Source organism: Cyprinus carpio, chromosome A21 (assembly GCF_018340385.1).
Source record: "Cyprinus carpio isolate SPL01 chromosome A21, ASM1834038v1, whole genome shotgun sequence".
NCBI classification, from domain to species: Eukaryota; Metazoa; Chordata; class Actinopteri; order Cypriniformes; family Cyprinidae; genus Cyprinus; species Cyprinus carpio.
In genome coordinates this window covers 14,084,877-14,108,742 of record NC_056592.1, presented here as the reverse complement: position 1 = coordinate 14,108,742, position 23,866 = coordinate 14,084,877, and the positions used below count along the sequence as shown (strand labels likewise).

General features: G+C 35.3%; 1 protein-coding gene across 22 annotated transcripts in view; it reads left to right on the top strand.

Moving 5' to 3' along the window:
• The window catches only part of nrxn2a (neurexin 2a), a 282,683-nt gene extending 264,248 nt beyond the window's left edge, over nucleotides 1-18,435 (top strand). For 8 of the 22 annotated variants that reach the window (XM_042710963.1, XM_042710968.1, XM_042710967.1 and 5 more), the window contains 5 exons: nucleotides 842-1,013; nucleotides 4,299-4,388; nucleotides 7,819-8,147; nucleotides 13,625-13,703; nucleotides 16,750-18,435. In XM_042710963.1, the coding sequence (XP_042566897.1) occupies nucleotides 842-1,013; nucleotides 4,299-4,388; nucleotides 7,819-8,147; nucleotides 13,625-13,703; nucleotides 16,750-17,546 (1,467 nt within the window). In that variant the 3' untranslated portion in view covers nucleotides 17,547-18,435. The remainder of the gene's footprint in view (nucleotides 1-841; nucleotides 1,014-4,298; nucleotides 4,389-7,818; nucleotides 8,148-13,624; nucleotides 13,704-16,749) is intronic. The other 14 variants (XM_042710986.1, XM_042710975.1, XM_042710974.1 and 11 more) reach the window with 3 other exon arrangements.
• Nucleotides 18,436-23,866: the final 5,431 nt, after the last annotated feature.

Genomic DNA, 23,866 nt, shown 5'->3' with positions numbered 1-23,866 from the left:
ATATATATAATACATGTGTAGGGAGGTTTATTCAACTTAGGACACATTTATGTCAAACTTTTTTATGTCTTGAAAAATTTTTGTTTTTCTTTTTTTATTTTTTAAAAACCTTTTTGTTTTCATAATTTTTTTTTCATTTTTTTTTATTTTTTTTTAATTTTTTGTTTATTTATTTTTTTTGTTTTTCATATAATTTTAGACCTTTGTTTATTGATTTATTATTTTGTTTTATATAATTTTTAATCTTTTTATTTCATTTATTTCAGTCTTGAAGAGTTTTTTCATTTTTTCTAACATTTTTAATGAAAATAATAAATATTAAATTATTTATGTAATATATATTTTTTTAAAATAGATAATTAAAATATTAATTGTAAACATATGCCCTTTAATTTTTTTAACATATTTATTGTGTAAAAATAATTTAAATAACATTTGTCCAATTTATATCAACATAATATGAGACATTATGTGTGAAGAAAAAGAAAAATATTTCTGTGAGCAGAATGTTTTTGTAGTGCTTCATTTCCAGTAATGCTGGAATTTTTTAATTATCTCAAAATATAATTGCATCATAATAATGCAATGTCTGAATATATATTTGTTTTATTATAGTATTTTTGGCATTTTTTATTTATTTTATTTTATTTTGGATTGTTGTTATTGAACAAATTAAATGAACTAGTGAAAGTGTAAAAAGTGTCTTTTAAGTGAATTTATTTGAATTACAAGTCCGCAGGGTCAAAAGTGGCTACAATCTAGACTCTGCTTGACCTCACTAACCGACTATAACCATCATGACTCATCCCTAATGTCCACCTCTAAACAACTTTTTATACAGGAACAAGGGAAGGTGGGTGTGATCTTCAATGTGGGCACAGATGACATCACCATAGATGAGCCTGCGGTCACCGTGAACGATGGCAAGTACCACGTGGTTCGCTTTACGCGTAGTGGTGGCAACGCCACCCTCCAAGTGGACAACCAGCCCGTCATCGAGCGCTTCCCATCAGGTAGGACCCCGCAGAGGACGAGGAAAGCCATTTTTGGGGGTTTGGGAGATCCCATTACACCTGTGGTTGGTAGAAATAATAGGGGCAGCTTGGGTTGGGAGTGGGAGAGTGTGTATATTTTCACTTGCACATCAGAGGGACGTTGTTTGAAGCCCTCGGCCTGGATTTGGATGCATGTTGAATGCATGGCTTATTGAAGGGTACAAATTAATTTATAATTTCAAATGTGAATCATTTGGGTTTGAAGTGCGCTGTTTTTACCCTCAAACTCTTCCCAGAGAGTTTATGAGTCACCACATGCAGCGCCCAGATAACCACCGCATGCACAATCTAATAACAATTGCAAATTGAAACATTTCCCCCCCAAGCTGCCTTGCCTAATTCATTCAGCCTGAGATGGATTTGGATCCTTTACAGTTCTCAACTTCAGCCAGCTTTGCTCTAGGCAGGCTGAGGAAGGTGTCTCTGCGCCTGTGAAGATCCTCCATCCCTGCACTGCACGCAAACTTTGAACCACAAAGCTATGCGCATTTTCAATAGTTTGGCTTTATGCCTGTTGCGTTTCGCTGTTTGTTCTCTGGACCCCTTGGGTTTTGAGTTTTGTTGTAGCCGTAAACCGATATTGCACAGCCTAAAACTTTTGTAACAAGCTTTGATTGATGATCCCAACCATGCAGTAGTCATCCCATGAACCGTCCCCGTCCTATACAAACATCTCGCTCTGAGGTCTCTTGGCCTTGTGTGCTTTCCAATTAAACTTGTGCAAACTCTCTCTCTCCCCACTGTGTGCTTAGGGAGCTGCCTTCCTCTCATAGCTGCTGTTCCACAGGAAGACATTTTCTCCGTCTCTAATAGCAATCCTCATTTTTCATTCGGTTCCGCCGATGTGCTGCTTCACGGCAGGTTAGTGCAGCGTCAAGGAGTCCTTAGCAAAAATACAACTCTAGCCAAATAAAGCTGCGCCTCGGCTCACCTGCTATGCTCCTTCTACCCCCGCGTGTGGGGTCTTGTCTCGAAATTTCCGGAGGTTGAATGGCGCTGCGTCCCTGCTGCTCGGGCTTGAGATTTCGTCTGATTTCTGTGAGGGGGAATTTTTTTTTTGTTGTTGTGAGATATGGTTTTTATATTCGAGGTCTCCCCCTAAGATGGTCAGGTGGCAAGAGTCAGATGGGGCAGCCTTTCCAAAGCGCAGGGATAAAGCCCGGCTTCAAAGTTGTCACAGCCGTGAAATGCTTCCTTTAAAACTGAGTTATGCACATTTAAATGGAATGGCATGGCTTTTATGTGGCACCTGTCATCTCGGGGATTTAAAAAAACGATGATATAGGTCTTGCGTGTCATCCGACACTCGCAAAGCTCACATGTGTAAACGAAGCCGGCTGTGTATCGCTTAGATTAGCGGCTTCGGTTAATTCAGTTAATTAAAATTGAGGATTAGATAAACGGATATGTTCCCCGATGGCAGATTTGCTGCTCCCTGCGGACGCGGTTGCAACTGACCGCTCGCCTAGGTATTTTGCTCAACACGCCATTACATTGCCCTGTAAATAAGAATCTAGTGGAAGTCTATGAATAGAAATGCATCAGAGCAGACTTTATTGAATGGATCGGTTTGTTTTCACTCTTTTTGCCACTTACTCACAGACGAGACCTATTTCAAGTTTTCTTTGAAGGTTCAGTGCAGAATTTGTCACACATTAGCTCTTTTAACAGGCTTATGGGAGTGGGAGGTTTGGCCCTCATTCAGGTTGCAGGGTTGGTAGGACGAACGGAAGGCTTGTATCTCACACAGCTGTCACAGTAGGAACATGACACAGTATGTGGTATGTCAAAAAAAAAAATGTCGTTGACACTTGGCATACCAACATCTTCCTTCAAGAAAGAATACTTTTCACTGCAAAAAAAATAATAATAATAATTTCACAGTATGTGAGTCAATGGTGTGACAGTCACCTTTTTTTGCATGTTATCGTTTAATTTTTTTTTTTTTTTAAACGCTGTTTATACATATGATGAATTGAATACACCTCTTATGATTAGCGTGATTTTTAATTTATGAATTAAAATATTTATATTTTTTATGATTAGCGTGATTTTTAAACTCAAAAAATAATATATATATATATATATATATAATATATATATATATATATATATATATATATACTATATAATGTGTTAAATGTATCAAATCTAGCTGCAAATGTTATTAATTTATTCAATGTGTAAAGAAGTTCTTGTTTTTATGTGATGATTACGTATGTCATTGCTTTTTAACATGAAGATTACACCACATTACATGTTTAGAGTTATTAAATTTAGACATGGTATAAAATCTTGAAAATGGTTTATAAGCCTTTTAAAACTATACTGTAGTTAGCATGTTTTAAATGACATTTTTATCACGTGGTTGACCCATTTACTAGATACGATAAAGGCTAGACTAGATGAAATTTGTGGGAATGTCTCAGCCAGTGTGAAGTTGTATACTTGATGTCTGAGAGGAAATCAACATCACTGTGTGGCAAACAAAACTGACCAAACTCTGGTATGAAGGGGTTTTAGGATGACTTGTGGATTTTGAGAAGATGGTGTTTGAGAGCAGAGAAGAGAAAACAGTGATATGAGGAGATTGTTCTTTTGAGTGAGTAACAGGACCCAAGAGCTCATTTTAGCTCTAGTGAAGGGATCTGTCAGAAAACGGGAACTGTAGACTGTAGATACACGCTGTTCCTTATCAGGCAGCCATGACACCGAGTCAGTTACATCTTTTGTGTCTTTTTATAATTACACGTGTCCTAATTTATGCAGGTACCTTGAGATTTTGATATTAGATGCAGCACTGATTGCATTGTTCTCACTCTGATTTCTTGTAGAGACCAGAAAATGTCTTCCGGAGCAGCTTTGACACTACCATTGTATAACTGCACATAATATGTGACATTATCACTGATATCATTGTTGTCTTATTGATTGTATGAAATTTCCCTCAAGTATTATTCGCTAAGATGACATCACAATCAACCAGACCAAAATTAGAAGATAAACCATCACTAAATATGTCCTCAAAGCTTTCTAAACAGAATTAAACATGCTCTAATTAGTCTCGAGCTTCTAAACTGTCTAATAACTAAGAATCCAACTTAAAACAACATAACTACCAGCATAAAGCTCGTTTAGACTTCCTAACTTGCTAAACTTGATAGTCTTGTTGCCATGTTTTTAACCATGTGACGCTTGAACTTCCAGATATTAACCTCTTATCTGTCTCTCTAAATTCTTTAGGGAACATTGATAATGAACGGCTTGCTATAGCCAGGCAAAGAATTCCATACAGACTTGGTCGGGTAGTTGACGAGTGGCTACTCGACAAAGGTAATAAAAATGGATTAATTAAACAATGACTTAATGACTTATTAAGGCTCTGTAAGAGGTGCAGTTCCCTTAAAACCATAAAGCTACAAGCCATTTTGAATTAAACCTCCTAAAACCAAAGAATTTGCATTGGCATATTGTGGGCCAAAACAAACTGTGAATTGTGGCTGCCCACTCACAATGAAAAACCAATCGGTCCTCTCCATGTGGCTTGTGCTTTTCAGATCATGTCCTTCACAAAGTTAGAACTGCACCGCTTCAGAGATTAAGGTTTAATCTTAAACATAACCCTGACTAACCCTCTAACAACGCTCCATAACTGCAACAACTGTCTGTAAATAGTTCCTTTTTTTTTGCTGTCTTATGTTTTCCTTCTGTGATCCCCTCTGACTTCGCTAATTTTGAAGCAAGGGTATTTAAAAACACTTTAACTATAATATCTAGATTTATATTTTCCAATCCCATGCAGTTAAAGGGACTATTGCTTTTTTCTCCTTCTAACACTAAAATCAGCATAAAGTTTCAAAATCCCCTTTAACCCTTTGAGTGTAATGAATCCAAAAAAAAAAAAAAAGAAAAGAAAAAGTTATAGATAATATTTTTCGGACCGTGTTGAAACTTAACCGTTGTTGTAATCCCGTGAGACATCAGATGAATCCTGCATGATATTTGATTTTCCCCAAGAAACTCTTTCGGGTCTTAATGTGCAGAAACAATCTCTAGACGCCTGCATCAGCACATTATCAAAGAAAATTGGCCATTAATGCTCTACTGTATGTGTAAGTTATCCGACTTTTTGGTTGGTTGCACCTTTTTCATCTATATGCAAACTTCCTTTTCTTTGTTTTGTTTTCATCTGTTCTGAGTTTTAATTGTATATAAATTTTGATTGTAATGCATTTTTTCTTTGAATGTTTTTTTTTCTAAGTCTGCATATCTTCGTTGATTGAACTCGATAACATGCAGAGTATAACGTGATCCAAAGTTCAGTTCTACATTTTGTCTAAAAGCCATTTTCAGACGTTTAGCTCTCCTTTGTGCATCCAATATTATTTTTTTATAAAAGGTTTTTTTATACGTTTTGTTTTAATTTGTGCATCCAAATAACCTTCTTTATCGATATATAATTTTCTGTATATGAGATGAGCATTTCCTCATAATCTAAATTTATTTCCGCTGTCTGATATAAATAGGACGTTAAACTAAAACTAATTTCGTCTTAAACCACCCTAAATCAAACTCCCCTAACTCAGAGGGTTAAACAGTCTAAATATTAATTAAAGACATTTTCGTAACCAAATGAGAGGAAGATTTCTATCAGCTTTTGCACATTCAGATGTGATTAACAATGTCCCTTTAACATGTGTAATTATTTATCAGTTCCAATCTATGAGTAATGATAATGACACAAAGCTCTCATACATCAGGTCTGTGTCCTGTATGAATGTTACATTTTACTGAGTGACTGGTCTTTGTGTGAGTAATTTGTCTGTGCCTCGTGCTCTCTATCTCAAAGGCTCTTTGGTCTCCTCATTCTCCTCCATTAAATCTTCTAACCTCTGTCACTGGGTCTCAGATTTAGACGCAAAGAAAAGATCTGTCCAACCTTGAATTAATCACAAGAAAACCTTTTTGCTTTTATGCCTGACATGCGAGGAAATTAAATTTCATTGCACATTTTTAAATAGTAGGTGTAATGCACCTAAATGTGAATATTCTGTCGTTATTTATACAGATGTCTCATGTTGTTCCAAACATCCGCAGGTCACAAAAGGAGAAATTTTAGATACTGTCCTGGTCGCTTTATTCCAGTGACTAAATAAAAAAAATAAGAAAATAAAATATCATTTTTCTTTCAACAATTCTGAATTAATAAAATAATAAAATAAAATATGATTTTTATTTATAATTTTTTTTTTTAATATTCTGAATTAATAAAATATCTTGTCCATACAAAGAAAAAATATAGAATATAAATTTCTTAAAATATCTTATTTTTTATGTACAAACAACATGAGCAAATGATAAAATATTCATTTTTGGCTGAACTGTCATTTAAAGTTCCATGAGCTACTATCACTAAAGTGATAAAGAGCAACTGTCGTTTATGCCGTTTTCTCAGTAGTACTTTACATACTGTATTATGTCAGCATATGTAACCATCCTTAATGTCACACATTAATCAGAATAATCTTTCCACTGTACGATTAAAGAACATGTGCAAGTGGAAAGTGGCCATCTGGCTTCTTCCCGCTCTTTAACGACATGCCTTTCCGAGATGATGGTCTTTTTATCTCCACTCACATGTCAAACTTGGTTATTTTCAACTGTTAAAATCGAGACCCTACTTGTGTTAAATGGCAGCCTTTCATTAAGAATTAAGTGGGTCTCACAGAGGGGATAACAACTGCCCACTTCATAATCAACTGTGTCAGAGTACCTGTTCATCAGGATTAAATGGATGGCGGCAGTCCAGCTCTCAGGGGCCAAAGGAAATGGCACTTTGAGTTAACCATCCTTTTCCTCTTTAAGTAGTAATTCTGAAGGTTTTGTTGGCATTAAATTATATCTACTGTAAAGTTTAGCCAGATTTCTTAATATTCACTGTTATAATTCAAAACCACTTGAATCAAACCTGTAGCGCGACTGTTATATTTTGTAGCTTTTTTAATAAGTGATTTAGATTTGTTGCTATTTTTTTGATCTTTAAATATTTGATTATAAGTGTTTTATATTCTATGTGAAATGACTCAGTGACAACTCAGTGGAGATTCAGGGGACGAAATCTTCATTGTAGAGGCATAATGTGTGTGTGTGTTCGTGTGTGTGTGTGCCCCTATGTATGTCTTTTTGTGGGGCTTGCCTTGGTGACACATTAGCATTTGAGCTGGCAGATGACACTTATTCATGCAGATTAGCATCAATGAGGCTTCTGTCTCTGAATAAAACATACCCAAAACTCTTTACGTGCTCATAAATATTGTTTTCCAATTTGGTCCTCCTTATTCAGTTCGTTATCCACAGATCAAGCCCTACTAGTTTAATGAGGCTCAAATTACAATATACATCCATTATTCTATAATGATAGGGCCTCTTCCATTCCTCCTCGATCTGGCCCTCATAAAGGAGCCACCTAAGGTTTCAGGATTGATCTTTGGCATCATGTTTAATACAACATTTTATCCCCTGCACTTACTGGGTCAGCAACGGCAGCCATTAGAATTGGAGATTACCATCACCAGGTTCAAATGTTAAAAGTGTTATCAGCTGATTTAGACGCATCCTGTCGGTGACGCCAAAAACAGCTTGTACTGATGGTCGCTTTTTGCTTCTCTGTCTCTCTTTGCTGTCGTACTGCTCTCTCTCTCTTTCTCTTTCTCTTTCTCTATATCTCGCTCTCTCTCTCCATCTCCTCTCTGATCCATCACAGGTCGGCAGTTGACTATCTTCAACAGTCAGGCGGCTATAAAGGTGGGAGGTCAGGATAAGGGACGGTCGTTCCAGGGCCAGATCTCAGGCCTGTACTACAACGGGCTGCAAGTTCTTAAACTGGCCGCCGAGGGGGATCCGAATGTGCAGGTGACAGGAAACTTGCGTTTGGTTGGGGACGCACCCTCTGTCCTGTCTACAGAGACCACCTCGGCCACCCCTCCAGCTGCGGCGGACATGTCCACCACCATAATGGAGACCACCACCACCATGGCCACTACCACCACCCGTAGACAGCGCTCTCCTAGCCTGAAGGACAGTATTACACAGGTAAGGATGGGACGGTGGAAGGTGTATTCATCCAGAGAGACAGGTCTCTTGTTGGCCCGTGTCTCCTGAACGAGGGATTTTGTTGCGTTTATAAAGAGTTTTGTTTTACAAGATGTCCAGTTGGTATCAGCAATAAAAGAGCTGACAGGACAGACCACCCTGGGGTAATAAAATCTGTCATTTATTGCTCGAAAAAAGAGCCTTCACTCTGCATCTGGAAGGCCCTGAAGGACCAGAATCATAATGCTTGGATTCGCATGTGTCAGGCTATATCTCCCCCACATATGCTTTTCTTTTCATTCCTCCCACACATAGTATTTTACTAGTCACATTTCCTTTGAACGGTCCTGCAATTTTCTCAAGTGATTATTTTCTAAGCCTCGAGAAACATATTTAGAGCTGTAGCACTTTTCTTGTGAAAGCAAACATTTTTACAAAAACAAAATATTCTGCATAGGATCGAATCACAATTGATTCTGAAAAATACTATATGATTTCCTGTTTATTTATCAGTATATATATATAGTATATACATTTTTATGTATTTTTTATTTTAGATTGTTAAAAAAAATGCACCATAAATGTATCTCTTAAATTTGCATTAAATTTATATAAATATAAAGCAACTCAGTATATCATTCAAATACACTGTTATTTACTGATTTATATATAATAAAGAATATATCCTTATATATATATATATATATATATATATATATATACAGAGCTGGGTAGTAACTGATTACATGCCATCATGGATAACGTAATCAGCTTCCAAAAATCAAGTACTCGTAATTAGAGTATGTTACATTTTATAATGCTCATAATCAGATTACAGTTACTTTTTTATGGATTACATGATTACATATTATTCACACAATGGCAGTAAATCATTCTCAATTTATTGATTCTCCCTAATTCTTATTTTTTCTCTTTTAAATTTTCCTTTCTAAAAATCCTGCGTGTCACACCATTTAGCTTTTTAATATAAATGTAATTTAATTTTTCATCTAATATAAAATTGCCATGTAAATGTCATGTAAGTAATTTTGTAATCCATGCAAAGGATCCCCACAAAGGGAGTCCCAAACGTTTATGTCAGCCAGACCCCTCTGACATTAAATATTTACATGAAATATCTCTGAGGAAGTTAATACTTCAATAATTAAACAACACATTTGCATGTTTAAAGTTAGGTGTCGCTTAATGGTCACACTGACATGCAGGTAAACAAATTAAATATTTCTATTTTTAGTGTTCAGAATTATGATTTAATTAATTATTAACTCACAACCCCACTACAGTTCTTATATTAAGGGCAGTTTGGGAAGCCCTGATTTAATATAATGTTTAATGCATATTATGTTGTTGATATCAAAAAATTTAATATATTTTCTTTCTCTTTGCTTTTTAATATGGTATGTTTAATGGTAAGTAGAGTAATCTAGATTACATTATTAACTACAGTTTTCATCATGTAATCTGTAATCAGTAATGGACTACAATTTGTAAGTAATCTACCCAGCTCTGTGTGTATATATGTATACAATGAAAGCATAGACTGACTTTTGTTGTTTTTTGACAGACTAAAAACAAGTTTTAACCTCAAGCAGCATCTGTAAAACACTGGAGCACAAGGCTTTTAATATGGAGGATGTTGAGTGTAATAGCTGACATTTGTGTTGTCTCAGCCCCCCATTCATCACATATTGGTAGCAAGTTAGGAGCGTTTGCCTTCCCTACTGTCAGCCTTTATTCATGTGGTGTTCAACTCTATTGATCAGGAGATGCACGTTGATAAGAATAAAGGGCAAGCTCAATAACAATCAGTGTCAATCATAGTGAAACTGCCAAGATCCATAGCCACTAGCGGCATGTATTAGCGTAAATGAGGACGGTCGTGGATTCTCTCACGTGTGTGCTGTGAATCTTTCCTAATCCACGCTGTCCTGGTTGTAAATAGTCATACAAAGCAATAGCAGGGAAATGGGGATTTGAATGAGAGAGCTTAGTGCCAAGGAAGTCCCAGTGCACCACTCCTCTCCTCTTCTCCCCAAGATGAGTAAGACATGTATATGGAAGAGCACCAAACACTGTGTCTAGACTACAAATTCATTCATTTATGAACTATATTACCATTTCACAGTGTAAAAAAGACATTTAAAAGAACATTTCTGGATATGTGTAGTTCAAATTTATTATGTTACCAATATTTGTGTGTTCTATGCAGGAACTTTTTTGCTCACCAGCCACTGTGGCTAGTGGTTTTTCCAAGTTACTAGCCACTCAGCATTTTCACTGGCCACATTTTTTTTGTTGTTGTTGTTGTTGTTGCGAAGTTTTATACGATTAAAGTTTAGATTAATTTTAGATTAAAACAATATTAGTTTAAAACATATAAATATATCTTACTGTCTTAATTGATTAGATTTTTTTAGAAGGCATTTTAGCTTCTTATCGATCCACTGGTTCACATTTACAACTGCGTGTTTGCTGCATAAAATTATATGGGTTGATTTTCACATTGTTCTGAATAAACATATCAGACTGGCTTATTGAAAATGCACATTCATTTTCTGCCAGCAGGTGGTGCTTTTGGAACAGCAGAATTATAGCAGTTTGTACACAAAGCAGTGCTGCACTCATAAACACTACTTTATCAGGCATTATAAGTAGGTAAGATAAAATGAAAATGCCATAAAAAAAATTCTGAAAACAGTCAGTTCCCTTCAGAGATACAATCACGTAAAAACACCCGTGCCGCGTTTTGACTTTGAAACGTGTAGCCCTCATATTCTTATCTTTCTGACCCCAGATTTAAGACCTCTTGAATTTATAATAAAGACATTTCTTGTAACTTTTTGGGCTTTTAGTTCTTTTTATTTTATTAATTTTTTTGGTATTAAATTTGATTTAAGTATTTTTTAGGGTTTTTTGAGTTTAAAGCCCTGGTTCTATGTATTTCTATATAGTCCCATGCAGAGTGTTTCATGATTAGACAGTTATGTACACAATATGTAGTTGCTAGTTTAGCTACATGCTGTTACACATGAAAAAAAATCAATGAGTCAATCCCATGCAGTATATTTTGTTGTTAGTTTAGCAGCATGCTAATGCCACACTTTACTGCAATTAATTGTAATAAGTCCATAGGGATCACTTGTGTGGTAAACACAGACTTATGTAGAGATTTCTGGACCAAAACACTTATAATGTTCCGTCAATGAAGATGCTCCCCATTAAGGCAGCTCCCTTTGTAGACAATAGGGAGCCACGCAGCTCACATCGGGTCTTGAATGTGGAGGAAAAACATCTGAATATTTGAAGAGCAAATCAACTCAGTGTACATTTCAAACTCAAATCAAGTGTTCTGAAAATCAGTCAGAGCTGCAGGATCAGACATATGTTATTATTTCAGATTTATTTTGAGTGGTTTGTGCTGTTTTGTATCAAAGTGTCCATACCTCCAGGAGCACAAATCTTTTGTTTTAAGATTGCTTTTCCACGACCTCAGATTGGACTTCAGATTTGTGGTGCTTTTGAAGTGAACCTTCATGACACCACGTAAATCACAGCTCACGTCAGCGCACTTGCAGCCCATTGGAAATTGTGCCATTGTGAATAGTGTCGGTTAAGTAAGCCCTTGATCAAGCTGACACAACGCTATACTTCCCTTTTTTTTATTGATTGAGATTTTTAGTGTGCTCTCGTTTTTTTTTTTGCATTTTAAAAAAATTATTAGTGGTGTATTTTTTGTAAGTGTTTTATGATATTATAAAAACACAACCTGCAATTTCAGTGCTCTTAATAAACTTGTCTTACCAAACACATAGGCATTGTGCAGAAGTGCAGATAAGAAGCGCACTAATTATCCTTTAATAAACTCAGTCAGGCAAAACTAATGCTGCAGTGCGTCTTTTAATTAGAAGTTCGAAATGTCAGAGTCTTTAGTATTTGTAAATCAGACTCAAAAACCAAGCAAATTTGCATTAGCTTTTCATTTCTCCCAGTAAATCATTCAAAGGCAGGCTTTTTATTTAAAATAAGCCTCATGGTGCTTTTTGTATATATAATGTTGTTCGTCTTAAGTTTTTTTTTTTTTCAGCAGAGTTCAGTAACATCAGTGTTTGATGGATGTTCATTGCATTAACTCTTTAATAATTCATGATGCTTACCATGATTGTTTTTGTTGTATGCATATGTAAAAGGTATTCCTCTAGCCATGTTTTTGTTTGTGTGTATTAAAATAGAGAACGCGTATGCACATACTGGTGTCACCATCAATAAATACCTTCTTATACCTCATCTAGCCTTCAAAAGGGGAGTCTCATTCTGCCGATGCTCCCAGCCTCACAAACAGATGAATATGCCCCTATGAGTGAACTGCAAAATTGTTCTGACCTCTCAATAGGAAAGGACAAACTGATGAGCCCAAATCAGTCATGGCCCAGATCCAATTACATGTTTTATGAATGTGAGGTATGAGTCTGGAATGTTAATTCAAACTCAGGTCAAACCAAGGGGCAGCAAAGCCATTTGGTCTAGCATCACTGCATCATAAGAGCTCAACAAATGCCTTAGCATGCAATGGGTGTTTCTTCAGCTGTGGGTGCTTTTGAGGCTGTGGACTTTAAGAAAATACAGTTGAAACAGTGGACATACTTCAAAGAAGAATTCAGTCATTTTCTGGAAGTATTTTCACTACAGCGTTTTAAAATGACATTTCAAGCATTGTCAATACCGCCACACCATTTAGGATGTAGTGGAAGTGACATTTTAAACATTTTTGGAATATAATGACTCCTCTGTCTTCCTAACACTAATTTCATTGGTAGTATTTTATGTATCCTAAATACACATATATATATATATTACATATATATAATATATATATATAAATATATATATATATATATTCTCTTTTATTTGTACATCATTTTACAAAGTTATAAATTAAAAATTACAGAAAATAAAAATATAATTATTTTTTGTAATAAATTATATTTTATAAAAAAAACTTTATTAAGGGCAAAATCGTTTATAGTGGTGAAAATAACTGTTTTTTTATAAATCACACACAAAAAAATTTAAATTGGTTTGTTTATTATTTATTTGTTGAAATAATCAGTTTTAACATTTCAAGAATTCATTTTTATAGTGAATTTTTATAGTTTCTGAAAGTCTGGGTCAAGGGTAAGACTGTAATATCAAAGGGTATTTGAAAAGTAGAAATTTTTAATTAAAAGTCATTGAAAAGTTTTGATGTGAAAAAAGCTGGAAACTGTAAACTTTCATAAAACAACCCCAGGGGCATGAATGACAAAATATGACAAAAGCAGTGGGCTCTAAAGAAAACTGGCCAGATAAGTCAACAATTTCAGACTGCTTGCAGAGAATGTTGTAGAGAAATCAAAATTAAATAGAATCTGCCTCCAAACTTGGAAAAATGAACCATCTGTACCTGTATTCTCTTTCAGAACTCGGATGACCTGCTGGTGGCATCAGCCGAATGTCCCAGTGATGATGAGGATCTGGAGGAGTGTGAGCCAGGCACTGGTGAGTACAAACACACACAGCAGCACTGAGGCCATACAGACCTTCACAAGCTCCAGAGCAAACATCAGCTCAAACTACTTTTTTTTTTTTTTAAATAAGCGGAGTTTTTTTATGACAGATATATTCCGGTTGGATATACTGCAGTTCTGTAGATAATTCCTCATTTTAAATCTCACTAGAGCTTCAATTTGAATCATTTTTAATAGTTTATTAATTTTTATATTATTTATTTTTATATATGTTTTTTTATGTTGTTTTTTTTTGTTATATATCATGTTTATATGTAAAATAAAATGATATTATAATTAATAATTTGTTAATTTTTATTTTGTAAGTTAAAGATATACAATTTTTACAGTTTCACTTTAGTTTCAGACTTACAAGCACAATGTTAATTTGTGTTCCTAATGTGAGTTCTGTTTCCCATAAAGCTCTTCTACTAGCTCTCTTCCCACATATTAACCCTATAGATGCTATGAACAAAAAAGTATGCTTTAGTGCTCAGTGGATCATTTAGAAACTACATTATGAGCTGATCTGGCTGAGTTTAGACTAAGCAGGGCTCCAGACTGCAACCACCGCATTGTTCAACTCATAAGCGCTGCCATTTCTGTTTCATATGTGAAACATCAAACAGCAAACAAAGCCGAAAACATAACGAAACTGCGCCACTCATTTGAACTGCAGCGCTTCGAGTGTAGAGCCTGGTTTATACTTGCCGCGTCAGTACAAGCAAATTTTTATTACAGTAACTATTATTTATTTATTAATCTGTATATAATACAGCATGTGGTGTATGCCATGCCTCATCTTATTCATTTTTGTTAATAAACGTTTCGTAAGCTAGTTTGTCATTGTATCCTACTGTTTTAATGTTACTGTGCTTTTTAATTAACAATAACAATGACTCTATATTTTATTTAGTCTTAAAAAGTGAAAGGTGTGTAGATGTATGCAAGCAAAACAGACAATTATCTTTTCTCATAAAACGTGACGACAAGATCGCAAATTTGAAAGTGAAAGCGTCCGAAGCCCGGCTTATAACAGAGCAAAAGAGGATCTCCGGTTCACAAAATCAAATCAAGAATAATACTACAGATGAAAATGAATGGGTTGAATGTTAACCACTTTCATTTCCATATAACTGTAAACTATGATAAAAGTGAGAAAGTTACTCGCAAAAAAACGAACCAGTGGGAAGAATGAGTCTGGAGCCCTGCAAACGGTTGTATTGCTTGAAGAGTGGCCTTCTACTGTACCATCTGGGCTATTCATGACGTTAAGTGGCCATTCCACTCCATCAGTGGGTTCCGCTTTGAGCATTCATGTATCAGTTAAGTAGGTGTGACGTCAAACCGTGTTGCATAGTACATGGAATTATTACTCTGTGCCCAGCTATTGCTCTTGTGATTGTGCATTATGTTGCAATCATTCAGTGTCGTTGAGTGGTTGAGTTCTTTCTGATGGCCCATCTGGAAAATCAGCTGTTGCCGTTTGACATTTGTCCAAGTCTTTGGTTTCATTTCATATTATTTTAGTTTAATGAATTGTTGGAAAATTAAACATATTAACCAAGACATTTCTTATTAAATAATTGCTACAACAGCCCTATTTATTGGCTCTGTCTCAAAATCTAGTCATCTGCATGCCTAGCTCGTTTGTGCATCATTTGTGCAATCCTGTGCAACATTTAAAAATAACTAGTTTTACCCATTATTTAAAGTATAGCTTTTTTTGTTTCATAGATAAGGCCATCCCATAATGTGATGTGACAAGCTCCATTCAATAAGAAATATTTTTATAATTAAAGTTATCTTTTTTCCCCCAAGTAGCTATTAAAGACATGATGATGTTTTTTTTTATCATTAGTAGATGTTATTTTCATGTTTTTTTTTTATTGTTTAATTTATAGTATTTATTTTATTGTTTTGTTTATTTGCTAAAATATAGTAAATATAGTAATAATTGATCAAAAATAGTGAATATAGTAATATTTGGTCATTTTTGCTGTTAATATTATACTATAATGCTGTAGTTTGATGCTGTGAATGAAGTGGAATTTAAAATATATAGTATTATTTTGTTAATTTAGTGTATTATTGATTAGAGTTTATTCTTCTTTTTAATTTTTGTTTATTTGTTGGTTGGGAGACAAGTGTTGTGCTGCTTCATGTTTTTGTGTATTTTATTTGGTTTTTATTTTGTTTTTGTTGTGTATAACATTAAAAAAAAAATAATAATAATAAAAAAAACTTTTTTGAAAAATTACATTTGCAAAAGTATTTTAATATTATTGTAATGTGTTTTTTATGTGTGTTTTCTGTTTATTATACTTATTCAATTTATTTGCTTAATCACATGCCAAACATCAGAATTTTTAAATTTCTTAAAAGAGCCTATAGTTTTTTTAAGTTTTAGTATAATTCAATTATGATCTTTAGTTTTGTTTTTGTTTGTATTTATATTTATATAGACAATTCCCTTATTACAATTAAATAGGATTAACTAGGTTTTGAGACACAGCATTTAACTTATTACACAATGCGCATATGCAGAGGATTTGATCATTGCATAGTGAAATCTGTCAAATTAACTCCTAGAGAACAGATGAGTGTGTCAAAGAGTGTAAAGGGGAGAAAATTTGTGCTTTTAAAGGGACCATCTTACACACCTTTGTTTTTTGTAATTTGCTTTTTTTCCATGCAAAAATCATGCGGCCTATTTGTTGATGTAAGTGACCCAAACTCCATGGTTTGCTATCTTGTTTAACCAAAGAAGAGCCAAGAGCTATTCAAGATATGAGTTGGTTCTGTTTTACATGTTACTGTAGTGATCTAGACATGTTTTAGTCATATTTATTTGTAGTAGTTTTAGTAGGTTTTGTAGATTTTTTAGTGTTTTTGTTGTGTTTTTTGTGTATTGTGTTTGTTTTTTGTTTTTTTGAATAGATTGGAATTCTAATTGTATTATTAATAGAGTGCGCGTGTATGTGCATGTAGACATTCTCGAGTCGTTGCTAATTGTTCTTTCTCCTCTCTCATCCCAGGAGGTGAACTTGTGTTGCCCATAATTACTGTGGACACCCAAGACCCCCTTCCCATAGCCACCCGTTACCCCATCATCCCTGCCCCCCCCACCTCCTTGATCCCTCTCCAAACCACCAAAGAGTCCCTCGTTCTGTCCGACCCCCGCCCGCCATGTCCTCCAGACCAGGAGGACTGCGGAGACCTCATGGAGGTATCTGCCTTCGGCTCCGGAGAAATGACGGAGTCCGATGACGAGGACTTTTACAAAAATTCCCCCATGGTCACAGACAGGACGGTCCTACCGCCGCCCCCCGCCGTGGGCAAGAGCGGAGGCCAGAGCCCAGGTGACCACCGTCCTCCAGTCCCCGGCCCCACCACTCACCCCAACCAGCTCCACATCCCCGCAGGCAAAATGAATACCCGCGACCAGGTGCTCCTGCCACCTGCCCCGTCCTCCCGTCACACTCCAGGGTTAACCTACCCACCTGGTTTCCCCCATGTGCCCACAGCTCACCCCACCGACCTGATGGAGAAGGGCCGCCCGGGCGCCGTGGAGGTAATCAGGGAGTCCAGCAGCACCACAGGCATGGTGGTCGGCATCGTGGCGGCTGCTGCCCTCTGCATCCTCATCCTCCTTTACGCCATGTATAAGTACCGCAACCGAGACGAAGGTTCTTATCAGGTGGACCAGAGCCGCAATTCAGGATCCGAAAGCAACGGCGCCGTGGTCAAAGAAAAGACGCCGAGCACAACCGCCGCCGTCGCAAAGACGACTGCCAAGGGCAAGAAGAATAAAGACAAGGAGTATTACGTCTGAGAGAGACCGAGGAGGAGGTTCACAGACAGGAAGTGTGCTGAGGATTTTAAACCTTCAAATCACCTCCTCTGCATCCTCAAACATTTAAGCCACACAATCTTCTGTTTACTTCTCCAAACGTTTTTCTGCCACCGAAAGATACGGACGTAGGGAATGAGGAGGAAGGAACACTGAGCGATAGATCCTCCTTTTGTTTCTGTCTTGCGAAGCCATTGTTGTATGTAATTTTATCTCTATCATGTCTAAAGAAAATCTTCCATTACATTCCAAATGATGTAATGCCCTCTTTGCGATTAAAAATTTATGTTTTGCGTGGACCGGGAGAGTAACCGAACACCATGGACAGGGAGAGAAAACCCACCGGTTTAACAGATGTATCCACACATGAGCTTTTGGTGCTATTACTGAAGGTTTCTATAATATTATCTTCACAGAGCTATGAAATTGAGATCTACGAGACGTTCGCTGGGCCTCGTTGTAATAATTCATGAAGAACAGAAGTGATTGTGTTAGTTATTTGCACGAGACAAGCAGATGCTCCCATCAGTTCTTGTGGAGATGTTAAATCTGACACCTTTTTCGTGTTCGGTTGGAAAGGCGGTGGATAGCATCACATTTTCCGTTTCATTCTCTGAGCCTGAAAAACCCGAAGAGTCTGAATCGTTTCCACTCTGTCATCTTTTGTCAGTGTAGAAATTAGGATTTATCTGTCTTTGCCATGAAACACACAAATCAATTTCTTTCTTTGTTGTTTATCTGCCATTTCATAAAACACGTACTCACATAAACACGTTCTCGCTTATAATCGCAGATAAGACGGTGAAGCCTGCTTTGACAGCAACACCTCCACTAGCAGGTGTAGAAGATCTTTGGTGTTTGTTAGAAATTTTTTAATAAGATAGTTGTTGTTTAGCAGGCATATCTCTCCCTCTCTCTCTCTCTCTGTTAGAGCTCAGAAGGTTTTTAGCACTTTTCTCCCTCAACATTGTGATCTGTTAGGCTACTAATTGTGTTCCATGCATGATGCATTCACATTCAGCTTTCGATGAGAGTTTTTTTTATTTGAATTACATAAAGCTGACAACTTTCATCTCACCTGGAAAGATTCATAGCACCATGCACAACGCGGACAAAAGAGACCTCAGAAAGTGGGACTGTCCTGAACTGAACATCAGCTTGGACAAAAGATGTTGTATCTATGTAAATACAGGACATTGCTGAAAAGTCTTCAGGAGACAGGTTTGTGTGTATCGTGCATACGGTATGTCTGCGTATGTGCGTGTGCGCTTGTGTGTGAGTGTTTGTCCTCGTTCGTCCTCCGGCATGAGAAAGAAATACGCAAGACTAAGAGAACTTTTTCTCTTGCCTCCTATATTCTCTATGGTGTGAAACTACAGCCCAATACCCATCCGAATGAGACTACAGACAGTGAAACAAACAGGATAAAGAGAACTTAGGCGAAATCATGTTTTGAGAACTGTGTGGCATCTCTTCTAGGAGGGGAAAAAAGGAACTCGTTCTCAATCGGGATGCCAGCTCACCACTTCCCAAACCTAAGAAAGTGAAAAGGTGCGAACTGACAAGGCTTTTATGGATAAAGCAGCACAACCTTGTGTCCAGACTTTTGTATCTAAGGACACCTCCTGGAAAGGAGGAAACAAGGAAGAAGAAAAAAACAGTATACTGTCTAGATATTTCTCACATTTGAAAATATGTTTTTCCTGAATTGACATTCCTTGTTATTACAAAGAGTTTTTTGTTTAGTCCTTTCTCTGCAAATGAAAAAAAAAATGTTATTCACAATAGATATTACTTCAGTTACACTGAGTGATTTTCAAATGTGAAAAAAGAAAAATAATGTTTTGGGATTTTATTGAATTTGGTAAAAGATGAAGCATTACACCTAGCCATACCTCCATTTTACATTTGGGTTTTTTGTTACTTCATTGACAGGGCTTTTTTCTGTTTGTGTTTTTGTTTTGTTTGTTCTTTTAAGATATAATTGTCATTTACCTATGCTGGTCAAAGTATATTCCCGTTCTTAATGTAATTGTAAAGTGTTACTGTGAGATGAAATCTAAATATGTGTACATTGACAGAGGGAAAAATACACTTGGTTCTATACTTCGTACTGATTTGGTCAGTGTGGTCTCTTTTATTTCTGCAAATATTTGTCTTAAAGAGACTGACTTTGGGATCTTTTTAACTTTCTTTTCATCAAACAATCCTGAAAAATGTATTACCGATTCCACAAAAGATATTAAGAAGCGCGTCTGTTTTTAACATGATAACAGGAAGAAATGTTTTCTGAGCATCAAATCAGATTAGAATGATTTCTGTAGGACCATGTGAAGACTGGAGAAAAGTTCAGCTTCATCATATGAAAAAACTATTTTAAAATAGGCCTATATTAAAATAGAAAACTGTTATTTTAAATTGTAATATTTCACAATATAACATTTTTTATTGTATTTTCAATCAAATAAATGTAGCTTTAATGAGAGACTCCTATCAAAAACATAATATTAAAATATATATTTTTATATTTATATATTAAAAACTTTTGAATTTTGGTTTGTGTTGTAAGTAAATGAAAATTGTATTTTTTTTTTTTTTTTTTGTTTTAATAATGTTTGGTGTTTGGTGGTATTTAATTGTTTATGGTGCATAGTAGAAAGAAAGTCCTACGAGTTTGGAGCAAAATGAATTTTACAACTTTAATGTATTATTGTTAGAGACTTCCATTTTTAACATTGAGTGTAAAAGGTTTCATCTTAGACTATAGTAATTCGAAAACTATTATTTCCCAGTGTCTTTCCTGCCTGAAAATCAAGTTTTATCCACTATAAGAACTCTCACGCTGTGAAGTCAAGCCCTTGTCTTACATGGCAATTTCATCATCTGGTCTTATATATTGATGGGTTCCTACTCCAGAAGATTCCACATACTGCTAATACAAAGACGTCTTTAGATTCCTCTGCTGTCACACTGCTCAGATCTAGGTAGTCGGGTCTCTAAACAACACTCTTCTTTTATGGACTTGAAGGGAAAGCGGCTGCCACATTTTCTTTCTCCTCGTTCTGCACCCTCTATATTATGTTCTTGAGGTACTTGTTTCCTAACTAACTATGTGCACTGCAGTACAGATGGAGCTATTTAAAGTCTAGAGCTAAAAGCATGCTTATGGATAGCAGTTTCCTGGAATAAGAGGCAGCTTGAATTTGGAAAAGATTCAGACTGATAAGGCTATATATGGAACGAGGGTTTCAAAAGCTGTGTAGTGTTGATTGCTTTCAAATGATGAAAGCTGGCCATGACACACTTCTGTTTTCATCATTATTCTGGGTCTGTTGTAAATCTAGTGGCGTAAATTGCATTTGGTCAGTATGCACAGAATACACTTAAGTACAGCATTTAGTTAAATGGGTGTTTTCATTTAGTCAGTGGCTGTGGTTTCAATTATATTCTAGCAGATGCAAAACTAAAGTACCAAGTCCGCCTTCTGTAAAATGGTTGATTACATGTAAATTACAAGGATAAAGCTAAATGGAATGCAAAGTTTACTAATGTAATATGTACGTGTTTTGTGTTGTCAGAGAATAACACAATATTACAACATACAATATATAAAAAAATATATAAAATTATGTGTATCCATTTAAATACAATGCATTTTATATATACAACATCACAACGAGATAGATAGATAGATTAGATAGAATTAGTGAATATAAATGAACTAAGTGAACTGCAAAGCTGCATTATTAGGCTTTATTAGCAGGAGTTTGTTAGATATTGATACAACATTCAGGTTCATGGTCTCCAAAGATGAGACCCAACTAGCATCAAGACAGCCTTAAGGCATGTACGGATCAATAAGGCAAGAATTAGTGCTTTTCAAACAAAAGACACAAGCTTTGAAACTGAAAGCAAGGCAAGGTTTATCACTTATTGCTGCAGTTACGTTTCAAACTGTGATTTCCAACTTCTGGCATCTTCAAAAAAAAAAATAAAAATACACATTAAGAAAAAGACGAAGAACAAAAGACGACAGAAAACCTTACAGCACATTCTGATGCCATTATACTCCACATCTTTCCAAACTCTGAGCCCCGGATTTGTGATTTGATGAATAATTTAGTACTTGCTTCCCATTTTCCTTCAAAGTAGAATGAACTCAAATTTTCACTTCTGCCAGTACATCTGTCCTGCCAGAGGAAATACATTAAGATTACAAAAAACCTTCCCAAATGTCACTGAAGTGAGAGTGTTTGATAGGTAAGCAAGATTTTAAACTTTCTTTTGCTTTATCTGTTAAGACGACTGTCATTTTATGCTCTTTGTTTAAAAAAAAAGAGAGAGAGGGGAAAAAAAGAGTTGTCTGTAATGGCAGCAAGACAAAGACCTAATAGACAGTGAGCAGTAATAGTTGTGATGCCACCGGAATGAGAATGAAGCATCAACAGAAGGGCTTTGCATTTAAAAAACTGGAGAAGCGTGAGACTGCCATCTGCTGTCTAAATCCTCTCATTAATCAATCTACATTGTAAAGGAAGAATCTTACATTTTATATAAGTAAATATGAATGAAACAATAAAATAATATTCACTGTGGCTTATTTTAAAAATGAAATCCTTGCAGTGACTCCTCAGCATATTTCAAAACCATAAGCTCATTATTAGCTTGCTGTGCCTTTGTATGATGAAAAGCCTTCAAAATGTCATGAGTGGAAACACCATTGATCAACTTTGACAGTCCAGTGTTACATATAGGGTGAAATATGATAGAAAGATGGTAGATTTGTGATGAATAAAAGCTTTATACTCTCAGCATTTTTGTTATGCTAATATTTTAGGATAATGATAGATAGAGCAGGGTCGTAACTGATTACATGCAATCTGGATTACTTAATCAGATTCCAAAAATTAAGTACTTGTAATTAGATTAAATTACATTTTTAAATATTTGTAATCAGACTACAGTTACTTTTTTATTAATTAAATTATGACATATTATTCATACAATAGCAATAAATTATTTATAGTTTATTGATTCTCCTTAATTCTTTGTTTCCATCTGTTAAGTTTTCCTTTCTAAAATTGCCTTATATACCGTACATTCAGAAAGAATGTATTTATTTATTTTGGTAGACATTCACATAGAGACCAGTCACTAGGTGGCTATAATTTCAATGAAAATTGAGAAGCTACACAACATTTGACCACTGGGTTTACAAAAATCATGTGTTTTCTCAACATTTAAACATTGCATCAACTACTGATGAACACCCAGTTATCACTCAGTAGGTTATTTAATCATGTATTACTATGTATTAGGAAATCTTTTATCTTTCAAACAAATTAAAATACACACATTCAAGTAATTTCTTATTTACAAGTAACGCAGGGATTCCCTTTTTCAACTTTTTTTGTCATCTTTCACCTAATATATTTACTTGAAGTACTTTCATTATTATATTTCATTATTAAGTATCACATTTGAATGTTCACTGTTCTCTGACATTGGTTAATGGTCACATGACATTTGAATTGTTGAAATTATTTGAATTGTTATTTTTAAATTACATTTTTTATGATGTAATTGATTATTAGCTTTTCATTAAACTTACGAACCACCTGCAGTTCCCTCATGAACCCCAGTTTGGGGAAACCTTGATGTAATGTAATGCACTTCATGTTGTTAATAACAATGAATATATTTTCTTTCCCTTTGTATTTTTATATCAAGATGGTACACAATTATCCTATTTAAAGTAATGTGATAAACAAGTTAGGTCAAAAGTAATCTAAAAGTAATCAAAAAGTAGTCTGATTATATTACCTAAAATGTAATGTAATGGATTACGTTACTAACTACAATTTCTGTAATGTAATTTGGAATCAGTAATGGAATACAATTTTCAAGTAATCCACCCAGCACTGACTTTTGAACACTTGAGCTGTGATAAGTTGGTCCATGCTGCAACACCAATTTATATAATCTTAAAACAGATCAGGATGATTTTTGGAACCTGCAACAACTGGTTTGAGCTGGTAACTGGTCCAAGGTGGTCTTCCAGCATTTACCACTTTGACTAAGGTCTATTAGGTCAGTATTAGTATCATCACATTGCTATTGCATACAGTTCTTGAAACTCCTGGAATCTTGAACTGTTATTAATTAATCTACCTAGGCTATATCGACACTCCCAGATACTGTTTATAATATTATATATAATACCAACATAAATTACTCAATTAAATTTACAGTAAGAAAACTATTAATTTAAACTTAAGTGCATCAATGAACGTAGACCTGAA